This window comes from Myotis yumanensis, unplaced genomic scaffold (genome assembly GCF_028538775.1).
Source record: "Myotis yumanensis isolate MYYU_CA2020_CCGP unplaced genomic scaffold, mMyoYum1.0.hap1 SCAF_4, whole genome shotgun sequence".
NCBI classification, from domain to species: Eukaryota; Metazoa; Chordata; class Mammalia; order Chiroptera; family Vespertilionidae; genus Myotis; species Myotis yumanensis.
The window spans coordinates 98,874,673-98,894,406 of NW_027223755.1; the positions used below are offsets into that span (position 1 = coordinate 98,874,673).

Sequence of the window (19,734 nt, forward strand, 5' to 3'; positions counted from 1 at the left end):
ACAGAGGAACCCCTCCCATCTCCGGCCCCTGCTCTTACCAGCGTCCAGAGCACAGGGAACACGCGGGGGGCACGCACGATGAGCAGCCGGCCCAGCGTCTCGGGGTAGTGGTCCTCGACCACCTCAATCATCCGCAGGAGGGCCTTCACCCCCGGCCGCCACAGGTGCCGCATGTTGAGCCCTTCCAGGTCCACCAGGCAGGTCCAGGAGCTGCAAGACACGAACCCTCACTCCACCTCGCCCTGCCACCTCTCAAGGCCCCCCCCCCCAACCCCGCCCCCTGCAGGGACCCAGGGGCTGACAGGCAGGGGTGGACAGGCTCAGTGAGACAGGGCTGGGAGCAGAAGGGGCGGGGCCCACAGGACACTCCTGGATCCTGCAGCCATGGTGAGGCCACGTGGCAAAGAGGCTCAGAGTGTGGGCTAGGAGACTGAGCCCCCAAATTCCAGTGTCACCATCACCCTTGAAAGCTGTGTGACCTAGGCAACTTCCTCCTCCTCGGGACAGTGGCTATGACAGTAACAGTCTCCGGCTCAAGCAGCTGTTGTTAGGACTAAATGAGACGTATATGTAAAGGGCAGGCACACAGCACCTACTCGGTAAAAGCTACTTATTACTACTGATTGCTGCAAAGATGCTGATAACAAAATAGAGCTCAAGTACTCCTGGGTTTGCCGCCTGCTGTGTGGCCTTGACCAAGTTACCTAACCTCTCTGTGCCTCCATTGCATTAGTACTAATTCATTAGGAAAATGACAGTTTTACCGCTGCACTCATCCCTGGAAGCCCACCCCAGCCTCATTCCCTTCAGCCTGCCAGAACACCGCCACACCCTGCGGCCCTGTCATCTGAGCCACCCCAGATGAACTCTGCCTCAGCCAGGACCCTGAGTGACCCGTTCCCCACCCCACCCAGGAGATGTCCCCTTAGGAAAGCACCCAATGGCAAAGGAAGGTAATTTTCATCAAGGTCCGGACTTGTGATAAAGCTTCAGTAGCAGGTCCTGCCTGCTCCTCCTCCTGGGGCTGGGATAAGGATGCCAGGAATCAAGGTGCTGAGGAGAGCACCTGCTACACAGTAAGTTCTAGATCAGGGGTCCTCAAACTTTTTAAACAGGGGGCCAGTTCACTGTCCCTCAGACCGTTGGAGGGCCGGACTATAGTTTTAAAAAAAAACTATGAACAAATTCCTATGCACACTGCACATATCTTATTTTGAAGTAAAAAAACAAAACGGGAACAAATACAATATTTGTATTTGCATGTGGCCCGTGGGCCGTAGTTTGAGGACCCCTGTTCTAGATGCATCTCCTAACAGTTACTGTTTCTGACAAGCCATGAAGAAGCCCTAGAGCTGGTGATACTGGTCCCGCTCTACAGAAGGGAGAGGTCCAGTGCCTTTGGGGGCGATGGCGCTGTAAGTGCTGGTGTGGGAAACTGGGCTCAGGCATGGAAGTTGGGGGGGCAGGGGGGAACGGTGGGTTCCCGGATGTGCCAGGACATCTGCGAGTCTGCATGCCTGGGAGATAGAGTCAAGGTGGCACCTGGGGGAGAGGGGGTGTCACAAAAGGCAAAGGCCAGGAGGACGCATGGCATGAGCTCTGCCACTTACCCGCTTAGCAACCTGGGAGGGCATCACTACTCTGAGCCTCAGTTTCCCCCTATAAAGGACAGGACGGCACGGTCCCGGCCTCACAGGATCGCTGTGAGGATCAAGCGAGGACACTTCTGTGAAGGGCCATGCTTAGTGAGCCTGGACTGTCTGTACTGTTCAGGGGAATGTTCCCTGGCGGGTTCTTGCCTGATGGGACGGCCAAACTGCCTGGTGTTCCCTTCACATCTCTTCTGTCCTTCCTCATTGACGGAGAGAACCTGGAGGGTAGACAAGGCGCTGGCGAGCCTGCACCGGGCTGCTCACCGCAGGCAGCCCCGGGGGCTCCAGGGAATGGGGGACCCCGACTCACGTGCTGCAGCAGCGCCTCCTCTCCCACGGCCTTCATCAGGCCCTTGGTGTCCATGTGGCCCAGGCGCAGGATGTACAGGGGGCGGCCGTCTGTGCAAAGAGGGGGGACGCAGTGTAGGGAATGCTGGGGAGAGGGCAGGTCAAAACCGTGGTGAGACCTCACCCTCCTCAGAGAAGGAGGGCCAGGCGTGGCTCACCGCGGCCCATCCCTCCATCATTTACTAATAGCTTGCCTGTTCCTGCGAGGGGCTGACACTAATTATGGTGAAAGAAACAGAGCATGTGCTAAAAACACGGGTTTACACCGTAAAGGAAACGGAGTGAGGTGCATACAGCAACTCTCTGTATGACCCTCGCTACTATTCTGAAAACCCCTAACTGTCCTAACAGTAAAAGGTTAGCTTAGAAACTTTAAAAAAGAGATGAGCCATGTAATGAAGGAGCATGGAGAGAGTAGATAAAAGTCGGCTGATAGCTTTCTGTCAGCCAAAGCAAAAAGGAGAAATAAGGAATTAGAGACCAATGCAGCCGATTCTTGTTATTCTCGTCAGTTGTTCTACAATCACCTTGAGCACTGAAGTATCGAATACAGACCCACTGCTTCCAGGAAAAACACAGGGTTAGGTTCCTGCCAGCCCCTAGTCATAATATTTTTGCCAACTGATCAATACATAACCTTGTTTTCTGTGTTTCTATTTAAGGACACCTTATTTGATTATACTTTGTTGATTCAGTCACATTGAACTCACGGCCAGCAGCACTGTAATGCAGGTCTGATCTAACTCAGGCATTTTCTCCGTAAGGCACATCATAGCCATCGTGCCCTTAGGAACACGAGACGGCACTTCTGCACTATGCTTGGAGGCCATTGTAAACAGCAAAATCACAACCAAACGCATAAAAATAAAAATAAAATATAAAAAGTGGCACTAAGTAGACTGCATAAAGGATGCCGTTTCCAGTCTGAGCGCTGGCGCAGGAAGGCAAAAATACGCCCAGTTCAACCTCAGCCGGGGGCGTGCAGCGCGGGCTCTCTGCACATGTCCGCGAATGACCACCAACGCTTCCTGAGTATTGATTTGGGGGCGATAAATGCAGTAGGTGAATAATGAGGACCGACTCCCTGAAGGACAATGTCTCAGCCGGTTCTTCAGGAGAGTCAAGCATTTGCTCTCTTCAACATACAGATGACCCTTAAACAACATGGGTTTGGCTCAATTTATATGCGGATTTTTTTTTCAATAAATATGCTGTCAGCCCTCCAAATTCCTGGGTTTTACATCCAGGGAGTCCACCACCAGCAGATCAATGCATTGTCCTACACCATTTTACATAAGGAACTTGAGCATCTGTGGACTTTGAGATCCTCAAGGGGTCCTGGATCCAATCCCCTGCATAAACCAAAGGACAACTGTAGTTAAGTTTTGGGGAGTCAAAAATTACACATGGATTTTTCAGCTGCACAAGAGTGGGTCAGTGTCTATAATCCCCGCAATGTTCAAGGGTCAACTGTGTATGAATTTTTACACAAAGGGCATTGAAAATCATGCGAGGCACTGGCTTCAATGGCAGTTTAATTTTAAAAACCCCCAAAATTTATAGTAGGTTGAATAATATCTCCCCAACATTCACGACCACCCATAACTTCAGAATGTGGCCTTATTTGGAAGTAGAGTCTCAAGATGAGATCACACTGGATCATTGTTGGCCTTACATCCAACGACTGGGGGTCTTTATAAGAAGAAGAGAGGCCTGGCCAGTGTGGCTCAGCGATTGAGTCAAGGGGTCGCTGGTTCGATTCCTGGTCAGGGCACATGCCCGGGTTGTGGGCTTGATCCCCAGTAAGGGGTGTGCAGGAGGCAGCCAATTGATGATGTTCCTCTCTCATCAATGTTTCTATCTCTCCCTCTCCCTTCCTCTCTCTCTAAAAATCAATAAGAATATATTTTGAAAAAGAAGAGAGGACACAGAGGATACACAGAGAGGAAGGCCATGTGAAGACAGATGCAGAGACTGGAGTGAGGCTGGGCCACCAGAGTTCTGAGAGATAAGGAAGAATTCTACCCTAGGGCCTGCTGACACCTGGGTTTCAGACTTCTGCCTCCAGAACTGGGAGAGAATAAACTTCTGTTGTCTTAAGCCGCCCAGTTTGAGGTCATTTGCTGTGGCAGCCCCAGGGCACTATTTGCCTCAAGCCCAGCTCTGCCACCTTCATGGCTGGGCAGTCATCTCCAGATGCCCAGAAGAGTCCAAAGGAGAAATAAGAAGCCGGGAAAGTGGTATTCACAGTGCATTCAGCAGTGACCAGGGATGCACTTGATGTTACGTAGGTCAAGGAACGCACCTATGTCCTGGTAGTGCCAGCCCCCCGCATAGAACTCCTCCAGGAGGGCAGGGGGGTGCCAGGTCTGAAGGAGGAGGTCCACCTGATGCTGCTTTCGCCAGCTCAAAGACTGGCACAGCATCTCCCGGGCCTTGTCCAGGTGGAAGTCACGAGCCCGCAGGAACCGAAGGATGTGCTGGTCTTTGGGAATCTGCAAGAAGAAGGAGGAGTGACCCAGGGAATGGTAGTCCCTAAGCCAGTAGATAGGATTATGGGAAATGAATCTCCTGTCTCCTGAAAATATTTAGCTGGGGAAGGACCGTACGCATCCACAAGCCAAGGGGTGCTAGCAGCTCCCAAAAGCCGGGAGAGACACAGAACAGGTTCTCCCCCAGGGCTCCTGAAGGAACCCATCCTGCTCTCACCTCGATCTCAGACATGTGGCTGAGAACTGGGAGCAAATACATTTCTGTTGTTGCAAGCCACCCAACCTATGGCTTTTTGTTTCAGCAGTCCCAGAAAATAAACACACTCTTCTTAACAGTGTGTTATATGAGCTGATAAATAATACCTCCCCCGCCCATTTTTTTTGCCTTGTTCAAGCTGCATTCCTGCCACATATAATCCAAAGAGTCTAACGAATAGCTGAGGGGACACGTTAAGACCCCACCAGCTCTCCTTTCTTCCTTCCTTCCCTCTGGCAAATATCAACCATCAAGGGAAAGGCAAAGCCAACCAAAAGCACCCTTTAGCGGGTTCTCGTTCTGAACCAGACTTGGCTCTAAGCACTTTACATGGATTCCCTTTCACTCACCATGGGAGGCGAATGCTAACCTTACCCCAATGTTACCTATGAGGAGACAGGGGTAGACAGGTTACATCACAGCCCAGTGCTAACTCCCTTGTCTGCCTCCCAAAGTGGGGAGGAAAGGCCATCAACTTATGCCTAAGCAGGAAGTTCCAGTTCAACAGAGTTGAAGGTCAAGTCCATGCTTGGGACCCAAATGCATATTGGACCTTCTTGTGATGGGGCTTAGAGTCTAAAGACAAAATCCGCATGCAGTCAAAAATCAACCCTCGCAAGTCAGTAAGTCTCTTTTTAAAAGAATAGCGTAAAAAAAAAAATAGCGTGGTTGGTTTTATGAACAGCAGTGGTTGTCAATTGGGGGTGACTGTGCCCTCAGGGAACATTGGTGATGTCTGGAGCCATTTTTGGTTGTGACAATGTGGGGAGAAGAGCTCATGGCATCTAATGGGTGGGGGTCAAGGGTGCTGCTCAAAACCCTGCCGTGCAGAGCACAGCCCCCACCATGAAGAATTGTCTGGTCTTGCCCTGGCCAGTTCGGCTCAGTGGATAGAGCGTCGGCCTGTGGACTGAAGGGTCCCGGGTTTGATTCCGGTCAAGGGCACATACCTTGGTTGCAGGCTCCTCCCCAGCAAGTGCCCTGGTCGGGGGTATGCAGGAAGCAACCAATCAATGTGTTTCTCTCACATCGATATTTCTCTCTGTCTATCCTTCTCACTTCCACTCTCTCTAAAATATCAATGGAAAATATCCTCGGGTGAGGATTAAAAAAAAAAAAAAAAGGATTGTCTGGCCTTAATGTCAGCAGTGCCTAGTCCAGTGATGGTGAACCTTTTGAGCTTGGCGTGTCAGCATTTTGAAAAACCCTAACTTAACTCTGGTACCGTGTCACATATAGAAATTTTTTGATATTTGCAACCATAGTAAAACAAAGACTTATATTTTTGATATTTATTTTATATATTTAAATGCCATTTAACAAAGAAAAATCAACCAAAAAAATGAGTTCGCGTGTCACCTCTGACATGCGTGTCATAGGTTTGCCATCACTGGCCTAGTCAGTGATAATGGGAGCATGTGTTACAGACACATGAAAAACCATATGTAATGAAAAGAAGGCAGAGTCTAAGTACCCAGCATCACCAATGACACAAACTGGTCTCCCTGGCCCTGGCTCCCCAGTGCCCAGGCTGGGCAGCTAATGCTGAACCCCCGTCTGCTCCAGCAGCCCCAGCCCCGCACTTGCCTTGCCTTTGTGTGTCTCCTGCAGCCAGTGCCGCAGCTGAATCAGGCAGCTCTCCTGCATGGGCGTGAGATGGCCCAGGCACCTCTCAATGTAGTCTGCGTCCAGCTTGTCCCCTGCCAGAGAAGAAGGGGGCTTCAGGACGAGAGGGAGATGCTGTGTCTCTTCCCCACCCTGACTGCCCTTTCTGGAGCCCCTGCCTGACTGGCCACCTTGGATCTGAAATGTAGTTCCAAGCCACACAGTAGCCCTTTCACCAGAGGACAGCCACCTGGGCCCCAATCCTCTAGTCTTTCCAATCCATCTCCAGGGTGGTTCTGAAAACTCACGCTGGGCCAAGCCTGGATCTCACAGGCACAAGTGATATGTCCTCTTTGACCTTTGGAAATGGAACTAATCCCTATCTTCTAGAGCTGTCCTGCCCTCTGAATATTTTTTTCCATCGCCCCCCATCTCCTTCCCTTTGGCAGGCATCAGTTTGCTCTCTATATCTATGGGTCTGTTTCTATTTTATTCTCTCTCTCTCTCTCTCTCTCTCTCTTTAGATTCCACATATAAGTGAAATCACATTTGTATTTTTCTGTCAGACTTATTTCACTTGGTGGTAATACCCTCTACTTCTAGCCATGTTGTCGCAATTGGCAAGATTTCATTCTTTTTTATTGCTGAATAATATTCCATTGTATACATGTACCAATCTTCTTTATCTACTTGTCTATGAATAGACACTTAGTTTGCTTCCATATCTTGGCTAGTCAGGCTGCAATGAACATGGGGGTGCATATATCTTTTAGGGTTAGTGGGTTTTTTTTCCTTCAGATAAGTACCCAGAAGTGGAATTGCTGGATCATATGGCTGCTCTATTTTTAACTTTTTCAGGAACCTCCATACTGCTTTCCACAGTGGCTGCACCAATCTGCATTCCCACCAGCAGTGCACAGGAAGGGTTCCCTTTTCTCCACATCCTCACCAACACTAGTTGATTATTGATTTATTGATGATAGCCATTCTGACAGGTGTGAGTTGATATCTCATTGTGGTTTTAATTTGCATTTCCCTCATGATTAGTGATGTTGAGCATCTTTTCATATGTCTATTGGCCGTCTGTATGTCTTCTTTGGAGAATTATCTATTCAGGTCCTCGGCCAATTTTGTAATTGGATTGTTTTGTTGTTAATTTGTATGAGTTCCTTATATATTTTGGATATTAACCCCTTATCGATGTATCATTTGTGAATATGTCCTCCCATTCAGTAGGTTGTTTTGCTGATGGTTTTGTTTTGTTGATGGTTTCCTTTGCTGTGCAAAAACTTTTTAGTCTGATGCAAGTCCCATTTGTTTATTTTGTTGTTGTTGCCCTTGCCCAAGGAAATATATCCAAAAACAGTGCTGTCAAAGAGTTTCTTGCCTAAGTTTTCTTCTACTTTTATGGTTTCAAGTCTTACATTCAACTTATTTATATATTTTTAGTTTATTTTTGTATATGGTATAAGAAAGTGGTCCAATTTCATTTTTTGCATATATCTGTACAGTTTTCTTAACACAACTTATTGAAGAGACTTTCTTTACCCCATTGTATATGTTTCCCTCCTTTGTTGTAGATTAATTGACCATCTCAGCGAGGATTTACTTCTGGGCTCTCTATTCTATTCCATTGATCTATGTGTCTGTTTTTATGAAAGTATCATACTGTTCTGATTATTGTAGCTTTATTGTATAGTTTGATATCAGGGAGCATGATACCTCCCACTTTATTCATTCTCAAAATTTATTTGGCTATTTGTGGTCTTTTGTGGTTCAGTATACATTTTAGGATTAATTGTTCTAATTCTGAGAAGAATGCCATTGGTATTTTAATAGGGATTGCATTGGATCTGTATATTGCTTTAGATAGTAAGGACATTTTAACAATATTAATCCTTCCACACCATGAGCAAGGTGTATCCTTCATTTATCTGTATCTTCTTTCTTCAGTGTCTTATAGTTTTCTTAGAAATAACAGGTCTTTCACCTGTTTAAATTTATTCCTAGGTATTTCATGCTTTTTGATGCAATTGTGAATGGGATTGTTTTCTTAATTTCTCCTCTGACTGTTCATTATTGGAGTAACAATTATTAGCAATATGCATCGCCTCTGTGAATTCTCTCTACACCCCTGTGAGGCAGGCATCACTATTTTCCCACTTCAGAGAAGACAAAACTGAGCCTGAGCGAGGCTCAGTACACTCAAATGAGTGAATGCATGCAGAGTGGCCAGCATAACAGGCGGCTGATAAATGCCAGTTCCTTTGCTTCTCTACCGCCCCCGGCCCTGTGGGGTGCAAGGCTTTTCTTAAACTGATCCCAGAATACAGTCCATAACTGCACAGATCATTTCCACTGTTCAGTCCCGCCTCACACAATTGGGCTGTTCAGGCTCAGCGTGTGCTGGCATCTAGAGGCCTGGTTATAAGCTGAGGTCCTGTGGCCCACTCTCAACTGTTGTTGGCAGGTGGCAGATGCCGGCATGGTGAGGCATCTCAGTGTGTTAGCCCCTCTGCAGTGGGTGAGACGCTCTGCAAAGAGCAGCCCCGTGGGCATAGCTCTTTTTGTGTGCAGATGGCACAGTGTCTACACACCCAGCAGCAGGACCCAGCGGTTCTTCCAAAACAAAGCCCAGGCCTAGGGGTCAGGCCATCTGCCCTAGGAGGCATCTGGGTAACTAGAAGCAAGAGAGAAGCTGTGGGGGGTACTGTCCAGACCCACAGAGGGATCAGAGGCAGAGATGTTGGAGGCAGGTGGGGGACTTTAAGGGGGGGCAAGGAAGGGCTGAGGGAGAAAACACAAGGGAGGCAGGAGATACCAGCATCCTTCCAGCCCCCAGGCAGCTGTGAAGGCCCCTTTCACCCGAACACAAAGGCTCAGTGATCCAGAGCAGGGTGGAAGGAGCACGCCGTGCCTTCTACCAGCCATCCTGAGTACCAGCCCCGCTGTGGACAACCCAGACGGAGAAGGAAGGAAAGGGCTGTGTAAAACAGGAGGGCACAGGGCACGGCCTGCACAGTGTATACACAGGAAGGGGCAGAAATGCAGCGTTGTAAAAAATATTTTTTAATATTATTAACATGAATGTATGCCCTGGCCAGTTTCTCGGTGGTTAGAGTGTCAGCCCATGCATCAAAAGGTCATGGGTTTGATCACCAGACCCAGACAGGGTGCATGAAGGAGGCAACCAGTCAAAGTGTCTCTCTCACATCAATGTTTCTCTCTCTCTCTCTCTCTTTCTCTCTCTCTCTCTCTCTCTCTCTCTCTCTCTCTTTCTCTCTCTCTCTCTCCCAGTTCCACTCTCTAAAAATCAATGAAAAAAGTGTCCTCAGGTGAGGATTGACCAAAGAATATAAATACACACACACACACACACACACACACACAATGGCATCCAGCTAGTACACACAGTTGGTGCAGAATAAATATTGCTAAATAGGTGAATTTTGTTCTTCCTAAACACAACCTCGGATGTGTTTTTGGGTTACATAGAGTTTCTCTAAGTCAGGCAAGCTCTACACTTCCATGTGCCTAGGAGACACTGACATGTCGAGAGCACAAGTACACATGTTAAAAGTAGATTCGGGGGGATGTGAGGTTTGTGTCCTAGGTTTTCTTCCTTTAACATCATATTGTGAACATTTCCCATGTCAATACAAGTATGAAATGTGACAAAAGGCTGATTGCCTTAATATGCAAAGAGCTCTCACAAAGTAGTAAGAAATTAATGGACAAATAGGAAAATGGACAGAGAACAAGAACAGGGATTCACAAAAAAAGTTAAATAGAGTCACTAAACATGAAAAAATAATAATTGGCCTCACTCATAAGAAAGAGGTGATCACTAATCGACTAGTGGTCACTTTTTGCCTTTAAGTTTAAAAAAATATGTATATATATATATATATATATATATATATATATATATATACCTAAGTGACCGAATGACCGATTGGCCGGGGAGGGGAGGCAGCCAGCCAACCTCCCATGGTCCTTCTTCCTGGCTGGCCGGTCCCACGCCCCCAATCGACCTCGATCTCCAGCCAGGCCGAGGGACCCCACCAATGCACAAATTCGTGCACCGGGCCTCTAGTGTTTAATAATTGTCCTGCAGGGAGCCATAGTGAAGCCAGGAGTAAACACAGCTACACACTTTTGGTGAAACATTGCCTAGTACCTCTTTGCAGGCCTAATTGGTAAATCAACCAAAATTTTAGTTGCACATAACCTCAACTCATCAATTCAACCTTTTGAATTATATGCTGGGTAGATACTCATGCAAATATTTTAAAAACATTTTTGTAATTTTAGAAGAACCAGAAACAACCTAAATATCCATCAGTAGGCCACTAGCTAAATAAACTAAAAATAATCAATAAATGTTTATTAATAAGTAAGTTGTGGTGTAACCACACCATGAAATACTGCAAAGTGCTAAGACACCTGCACTGATACGGGAAGTTGTTCAAGAAACATTGCTAAGTGAAAAAAACAAAGTATCAAATGGAATGTATAATATGCTCTCCTCTGTTCAGCATAGGTTACACGTGTATGTATGTATGTATGTATGTACATATTATGCATGTATAGGTGCCTAGATAGTTTCACAAACACAAAACTATTGTTGCTTCCAAGGAGAGCAGAGGAATCCCACTTCCTACTTGGATTCTTTCCCGCCATGATTATGCATTACTCATATAATCTAAAATAGTAATCAAACCAGTCTACGGCCATACCACCCTGAACGCGCCCGATCTCGTCTAAAATAGTAATCAAACCAGAGGAAAGGGGAGCCCGAAGGCACCAGATCGAGTCAATTCCTGATCTAGAAATAAACCAGTTCTGGCTCTTGGGCTGGAAGAGAGAGAGGGCAAAGCAGCCATGAGAGGGAGGAGGCTGTCATTCTGGGACCCAGGCCCATCCCCGAGGGGACCCATGCAATTCTCCCCCCCCAGAATGAGCAAACCCCGTGCAGACTTCCTAGGACTTCGGGCCTCAGCCACAGTCACCTACCTTCTGTACCAACCATCTCTTCAGCGGGGCCCTGGGTGCTTCTGGGCCCATGGACCTCCAGCGAGCCGGGATCTCCCAGCCCAGCCTGGGAGCGGGCGTCCTCCTCTAGGACCGGGGCGGGCGTCCACCGGGGAATGTGAGAGATGCCCTGGGAGATGAGCTCGTTCAGGTAATGTTCAATCACCTCCTTCCCCTGGGAGCCAGAGAGAACCAAGACACATCAGCACCAGGCAGGACAGCGGTGTAACCAACATCAGCCTGGGAGTCACCCCCACCTGGCTCTGGTCCCAGCCCTGACACGTGGCTATTAAGCAGTTGGAATGTGGCCAAGCCAGATGGAAATGTTTTGTGAATGTTAAATACACACCAGATTTGAGAGATTTGGTACCAAAGAACGTAAAATAGCTCCCAAGTAAGTTTTATATTGATAACCCATTGGACAAAGTATATTATTAAAATGGATTTCATCTGTTTCATGACACTACTCAGTGATGTGTCTCAGATCTTTAAACCAAGCGGGGACAATTTTAACCAGGAAAAAGCATCATACAATGTCCCTTCTGTGTCCACAGAGTTTACACACAGGCCTGGGAGCAATCAGGACAGTGATTATGGTGCCCCCATTACGGGCTTGCTGTCCATCCATCATCTCCTGTAATATGGCCATTGTTAGAATACCCATTCTACAGATGAAGAAGGTTAAGGGTCTTGCGTGATGTCACAGGAGTTGTCAAGTAGCAGAGTGGGTTTTGAACCAGGACTGGCAGCCCCCAAGGTCTGTGCACTTTTCTCCCTGTGACGGACGGAGCCTCTCTCTTACCCTCTTGACGTTGGCTGTGTACTGCTTCATGGCGATCTTCTCCAAGGCACTTTCAAAACCAAAGAAGGACCGGATGTCGAGCGAGGCAGATTGCTCAAAGCAAGTCCACTCTTCATTCTCAGGGTGGACCTGAAAGCAAGGCGGAGCGATGACACAGTCTCAGGGAGGGGGACACCAGGGCTCTCTTGGGGGCCTGCGCCAGCTAGAGCATTCAGTGGACAGCACTGTCACAGCTTGCAACAGCCAAGGGGGCCAGCAGTCCCAAGAGCCCCCGCCCAGAACACAAGGTCTAAAGCAGGGGTCCTCAAACTACAGCCCGTGGGCCACATGCAAATACAAATATTGTATTTGTTCCTGTTTTGTTTTTTTACTTCAAAATAAGATATGTGCAGTGTGCATAGGAATTTGTTCATAGTTTTTTTAAAAAATATATTTTATTGATTTTTTACAGAGAGGAAGGGAGAGAGATAGAGAGTTAGAAATATCGATCAGCTGCCTCCTGCACATCTCCCACTGGGGATATGCCCGCAACCAAGGTACATGCCCTTGACCGGAATCGAACCCGGGACCCTTCAGTCCGCAGGCCGACGCTCTATCCACTGAGCCAAACCGGTTTCGGCTGTTCATAGTTTTTTTTTAAACTATAGTCCAGCCCTCCAACGGTCTGAGGGACAGTGAACTGGCCCCCTGTTTAAAAAGTTTAAGGTCCCCTGGTCTGAAGTATTAGAGAAGAGGCCCTGGCCAGGTAGCTCGACTGGTTAGGCATCATCCAGATACACCAAGGTTGTGGGTTCAATCCCCAGTCAGGGCACATACAAGAGTCAACCAATGAATGCATAAATAAGTGGAACAACAAATTGATATTTTTCTCTCTCTCTTCCTCTCCTTTCCTCTCTCCCTTCCTCTCTCTATCTAAAAACCAATAAAAAAAAATCTTAAAAAACAAACAAACAAAAAAAACACCTGTAAAATGCCATGGCTGCCACAGAAATGCCGTTTGGGATCTAGCACAGCTACATTATCTCATTTGCTCCTCCAGCACTGCTGAGGCAGGCTCTGCCGAGGCCCCCTCTTACACACATGGCACACATGGAAGGGTGGCTCAGGAAAGAGGAAGCGTCTTCCCTAATGTCACTCAGCAAGAAAGTGGCAGCGCTGGCTTTCAAATGCCCCCAGAGGCCTCACTCCAGCCCTGAGGGCAGCGGGGACCCCCGCCCCCCAGCAGCCGAAGCCCTCATTCTGACCGCCCTCATCCACCAAAGGGTCACACCTGCTGTTCCCTCCCCCAGGACTCACTTCCCAGCCTTCCCACCCTTCAGCTCCCAGCTTCAATGGCACCTCCTCAGGGAAGCCTCAGGGACAGTTACCAAGACAGCGCCCCTCCTCCTATTTTCTGTAATTCTATCTGGTGGATCCCTTCTGAGTATGTGTAACAGTTGTAAGTCTATACTGATTTGTTGTTGTTGGTTTAATTGGGGGGGGGGGGGGGGCGTCTGGCCTGTGTCTCCCACTGGAATGGAAGTTCCATGAGGGCAATGGTCAGGCCCATTTGTCCATGGTGCCCAGCACTTTTCAGGGTGCCTGACACATAGTAGGTGCTCAATCAGTATGCACTGGAGAATAATAAGTATCCTTAACTGTATTAAAAGATACCACATATGCAGGACTTAGTATATGCCAGGCACTGGTCTAAAGGGGTTTGAATATTTTACTTCCTTTAATCCTCACCACAACCTATGTGGCAGGCACCATCATTAACCCTATTTTACAGTAGAGAAATAAGGCGCAGTTTCATGAGGCAGGAAAGGAATGAGAGAAGAATGGAGAGCAGAGAAAAGTTGCCAGATTTAGCCAGTTAAAAGCGGAATGCCCAGTCACATTTGAATTTAAGATAAACAACAAATACTATTTTAGTAAGTATGTCTCAAACAGTATTTTAAACTACTTACACTTTTTTTAAAAAAAGGTATGGGCTGTGTATCTGAACTGCAGATGTAGGGAGAAGCCTGCATCTTACCGGACAAGGCCCTGGGGGAGGAGGGAGGGGTTGGTCGGGAAGCGGGCGCTCCAGCGGGCGGGCGGGGAGGTGGGGGGACTGGGGGCGGGCGGGGTCGCCCTGCGCGCGCTCACCGTGTAGCTGCAGTTCTCACGGACCACCACGCGGCTGGCGAAGGTCTCGTTGTGCGCGTCGATGTGGAGCGTCCTCTCCTTCCAGTTCAAGACGTTCCTCTGCACGAAGACCACGTGCTCCACCCCTGCCATCTGCAAGGGACCGGGTAGCGGGCGCGCAGGGGGTGAGGGATGGGGGCACGAACCCGAGGGCTGGCCCTGTCACCCCGAATCCGGTCCCCCCGGAACCCGTCTCCCCGCCCCACGCCTGCCCAACCCCTGGGCCGGGGTCCCCGCCTTCATCTCCCCAGCCCTCCATTCCCGGACCCCTGCTCCCCTCCCAGCCTCCTGGCCCTGGTCCCTCCGGATTCAGCGATCCAGCGGCCCTCCGACCCAGACCCCACCGCGTAACCCCTCTTTCCCGCACCAACACCGGCCCCGCCGCGTGGCCCCGCCCCTGGCCCCCAGCTGTCACCCACCACCCTGTCCGACCTCCTCCTCTGCCCTCGGGCTCCCACCTTCCGCAGCAGCCGCGGGGCCTCCACGCGCAGCCGGCAGCTCCGCTCCACCACATGCACCGCGCCATCGGCGCTGCGGGACTCGAACACGACCTCGCTGCCCAGGAAGACAGGGATCTGCGGGCAGGTGGGGAAGCGCTTCTCGTAGGCCTGGGGGTAGAGGGCGGTGAGTGCGAGGGGGTGGCCCGGTCCGCCGGGCACAGCCCTCCTCCTGCCCTGGCTGGGATGGCTCTCATTGCTCATTGAACAGACGGCTCTGGGGAGTGAGAACATTCCTGGCCCCTGGGAAGCGTGGCCACTGCTGTTTTACCAACATCATTGTCCACACAGCGACCTGGCAGATCACTCTTTGGATTTACATTTGAGCTTTTGCCCTTAGAAGAAAGAGTGGACTTGCCTGGGACACTTTAAAAGAAAGCATCTTTCAGAGGGGGAAAAATGAACAAATTACAACACTCTTCGTGGTAAAAGCTCAACAAGCGAGGGAGAGGGGGACGCCCTCAACCTGATAAAGTGCATCTACAGAAACCACCGCGGACCTCACACTCTATGGTGACAGACTGAACCCTTCCGCCTCGGGGCAGGAGCAAGGCAAGGCTGCCTGCTCCGGCTGCTTCTATTCAACCTCCTGGAGGTTCCAGCCAGAGCAGGTAGCTAGGCAACTAAAAGAAAGAAAAGGCATCCAGATTGGAAGGGGAGAGTCTGTGCCCAGTTTGGGAAGTTCCAGAGTCCGAGCCAGTCAGAGCCACTGGGGGGCGTGTGAGCACTCGTGCTGGCGGCATTCAAGCAGGGTCTGCTCCAGGCGCCTGTCACAGCCCACATGCCCTGGAATCAGAATCAAAGCGAGCTCCAAATATAGTGCCGGCATCTGAGGACACACTTCCACCCCCATCCCTCCCAGCGGAAAGGCGCACCCACACAGCTCAGATTGACAGAGACAGGAGGAGGGGGAATGGACGCGTGCCTGGTGCCCTTGGTGTTATCCCAGCCCCACAGGCCAGCCCAGCCCAGCCCAGCCGAGCTGTCCTCCGCCAGGGTCAGGAGGATGGGGCTGCCTCCTGCCATCTGTCAAATCTGGTTGCTTTGTACAAACACACCAGCCACCAGCGCTGGAATAGGCATGCTGATCCCGGGGGAAAGTGCATCATGGGGCTCCCAGACAGGGGTCTGGACTCTGAGGGCTGGCAAGGGAGGACCCTGAACGCTCTTGCAAAGGAAGGCATTTCCCCACTGAGGAGGGAGCCTTGCTCTCTCTAAGTCTGTGTTATCATCTGGAAAATGTGTACCAAGCTTGTCTCCCAGAAGACAAAACCAGGTTGATTAGCTCATGCAGAGGCTGGCACATCACAGGCACCCAGCATTTTCCTTCTCCAGACAACAAGACTCGAATGGTGGCACGGTACAGGTTTGCCAGAACAGAACACAGCTCCTTCCCAGCCCTGTCAGGGGGCTCTGCCGGCACAGATGCAGGAGGGAGGCAGGGCAGCCAGCCGCGCCCCACCTCTGTAAAGGGCAGACAGATGCTGGCATGTATTGGAAAGTATAAGGAGGAAAAGGGGTACATGTTTCAGAATTGGTCAGGCTCAGTTGAGTCTCTTCTACTTTCTCACTGGGTGACCTTGGGCAAGTCACTTGCCCTCTCTGAGGATCTGTTTCCTCATCTGTAATGTGAGAACCTTACAGATTGTCTCAGAGTCTTTGGCACTCATCTAGGCCTGACTCTGCTCTTCCAGCTGTGTGTATTCTTCCATTTAATCCTCTGCATGGCATCCTCATTTGACAATGAGGAAACTGGGGCCCAGAGAGGCTAAGTGACTTACCCAAGGTCACACAGTGCAAAATGGTGAACCCGGATTTGAATCCCAGGCTGGCTCAGCTTTCACTCACTCAGGAACCCCTTGTTCAGCAGCAGGGCTTGTTCTCCCAGGAAACTTGGAAACAGAGCCAGGCTTTGTCCCCGGGGCATATACTCCTTTCCCTTCTTATACTTATAAAGCATGCCAGCATCTGTCTACCCATTATAGATGTGAGGCCTCACCGGCTGCTCTGGCTCCCTCCTGCATTTGTGCCAGCAGAGCACTTCGAACGGACTGGGAAGGAGCTGTGTTCTGTTTTCCCAAACCTGTACTGTGGTCATAATTTCTTTCTCCACTCTCAGTCCTTCAACTCTTGCCAGGCAGTGGCCACACTGCCCCTGAGCTTCTCCACTTCCACTGATGGCTCATCAGTCTCTCTCCTGTTCCCCAGATGAAAGGACATCCTTACAACAGGCCTGGACGCCCAGACCAAATCCCACACTCCGTACTGTGGCCTGCCAGGCCCTGGGAGATCTGTCCCACCAGCCCTCCTCCCGCCCCAGCCTCCTTCACCCTGCCCTAGCCACGCCAGCCAGCCTCGCAGTTTCTAGAACACACTGTTATGGGTTGAATTGTGCCCCCACATCGAATAAAGCTCATGTGTGGAAGTCCTAATCCCCAGGACCTCTGAATGTGACCTTATCTGGAAGCAGGGTTGTTGCAGGTGTAATTGAATAAGATGAGGTCATACTGGAGTAGGGTGGGCGCTAATCCAATATGACTGGTGTCCTTATAAAAGGGGAATGTGGACACAGACACACACACACACACACAGGGACGCCACGTGAAGATGAAGGCACTGATCGGGGTGATTCCTCTACAAGCCAGAAATACCAGGGATTACCAGCAACACGAGAAGCCAGGAGAGAGGCCTGGAACAGCCTGTCCTTTACAGCCCACTGAAGGAACCAACTCTGCCGACACCTTGATCCTAGACTTCTAGCCTCCCGACTGTGAGATAACAAGTTTCTGCTGTTTAAGCCCCCAGTTTGTGGGATTTCACTGTGTCGGCCACAGGAAACAGCTTGTTCCTGCGCAGGGCCTTTGCACGAGCTGTTTCCCCTGCTTGGAACTCTGGTCAATTCACTTGACAGTGAACGGGGAGGGGGACGAGACACTGGGGCTCCCAGGTGGTAGGAGACCAGGATAAGGAGTGAGGAGATGCCAGGCTTCAGGGACTTGTCTGTCTCTGCTGGTCCCTCTTCCTGGGACGTGCTCCCCTCCATCCCCCTCCTCCCCCCACAAGGCTGCCTCCTTCCCTGTTCATTTACTGGATAGCCCTACGGCACCTTTTAACCACACATACTACTCACTTGCATATACATGCCAAAGGCCTGGGCTGCATGCTTTTCAGCACACGGACCTCACACCACATCATCTCAGTTCTTGGCACACACTCGGGGCTCAAAGAAATGCCAACGAGCAAAGAAAGAAATAACATAAACTTCTTACCGAAGTCCCCAATTGCCCGAGAGAGATGTTGGTGGGGAATGATAGGCCACAGCTCGGCGCACGCAGCCAGCTGAGGGCACTACGTGTCACTGGCTAACTTCCTGTCATAACAAGCCTCTTGTTAGAAGAGCCCCATCTGGAGCCCCCAGATAACAGTGGGGAGGCGTGGGGATGCATGGGGGCTGATCAGCAGTGGACAGGCGCTTGGGCACAGCTTACCCTGCCTGTGCAAGGGGAGGCGCTGCCTTCTTCAAGTAAACAGTGGCTGCTCCAACAACAGAGCCGCTGCCGTAGGCCTTGGGGGCTCCCAGAGCTCAGGCTCCGTCTGGAAGGCAGGGGCCTCGATATAAGGAGTCCATCCTCGGGCCAGTGCTCCAGTATCAGAGGGCTGTCAGCTGGGGTGTGAGGTACAGTGTCTGACACTGTTGTGACAGACATTTACAAAATGCTAACTGCATCATTTCGTCCTCACAATGCCCTGATGAGATGGGAGCCCTTGTTTCCCCATTTTACAGCTGAACAAGTTGAGGCTTGGGAGGACATTACACTGTCGCTGGAAGTGGCAGGATTGGAGCCAGGGCCGGCTGACCCAGACCCCAGCCCTGAACCACCCTGTCCTGCCTCTAGGACATGACAAGTGTGGGTGGTTTGGAGATGCTGAGTCCCACTGACCTAAACCCACCAATCAAGGGCCCTTTGCCTTGGGCACATCACAGGGTCGTACAGGATGGAAGAGTTCACAGGCCCCAACCTGTGTTGGAAACCAGCTCACTCGGCGAGTGTTATCCCTGCCTAAGAGCCTCAGATGCTGACTGCTGTCCCCACAAATCAGGCCCGAGCTTCTCCCTGATGGATAAGCACATGGTTTAAGCCCCTATGGGACACAAGGCAGCAGAGGATTGAGTTACAGCCCTTCTGCCAGGCGGTTGGGAAGGGACACCTAAGCCTGCCAGCTGAGAAAGGAAGTTGATCCAAGGCCGAGAACCCACTCCTGGAGCCTCAGCTGGGCCAGGCAGAGGCTGATGAAAACTTCCACTGAATGTCTCCCATATGCCCCCGCTCCACATGGACACACTTAGCATGTGGAGATGTGGGGCTGGAGTTAGACAGCCCTGGACTCCTAGCTGAGCTGGATGACCTTGAGCACAGCAGGTCCCTTCTCCCCTGCAGGACCATCTGTAAAGTGGACCCTCCCATGAGCGCTCACAGTACCTGTTTCCTTCCTCTGAGAGTCACAGCTGCTGAAGTGAGAAGTATTCAGACCCCGGCAGTAGGCTTGCTCACCTCTGATTCAGCTGCCTCCTGCACACTCCCCACTGGGGATGTGCCCGAAACCAAGGTACATGCCCTTGACCGGAATCGAACCTGGGACCCTTGAGTCCGCAGGCCGACGCTCTATCCACTGAGCCAAACCGGTTAGGGCGCTTGTTTTGTTTTTTGTTGTTAATCCTCACCCAAGAATATTTTTCCATTGATTTTTAGAGGGAGTGGAAAAGAGAGGGAAAGACAGAGAGAAACAACTATGTGAGAGAAACACATCCATTGGTTGCCTCCTGCACCCGCCTCAACCAGGGTCTTGACTGGGGAGGAGCCTGTAACCAAGGAACGTG

The 19,734-nt window shown here is 50.3% G+C and overlaps 1 protein-coding gene across 1 annotated transcript in view; it reads right to left on the bottom strand.

The window, feature by feature from the left end:
• SEC14L5 (SEC14 like lipid binding 5) overlaps positions 1-19,734 on the bottom strand; it is a 44,856-nt gene that overhangs the window by 12,114 nt on the left and 13,008 nt on the right. The window contains exons 3-11 of the mRNA XM_070411570.1: positions 14,817-14,966; positions 14,320-14,451; positions 12,190-12,318; positions 11,370-11,562; positions 6,336-6,448; positions 4,306-4,495; positions 1,963-2,051; positions 1,800-1,870; positions 39-210 (exon numbers count right to left, since the gene is read on the bottom strand). Coding sequence (XP_070267671.1) covers positions 39-210; positions 1,800-1,870; positions 1,963-2,051; positions 4,306-4,495; positions 6,336-6,448; positions 11,370-11,562; positions 12,190-12,318; positions 14,320-14,451; positions 14,817-14,966 — 1,239 coding nt within the window. The remainder of the gene's footprint in view (positions 1-38; positions 211-1,799; positions 1,871-1,962; positions 2,052-4,305; positions 4,496-6,335; positions 6,449-11,369; positions 11,563-12,189; positions 12,319-14,319; positions 14,452-14,816; positions 14,967-19,734) is intronic.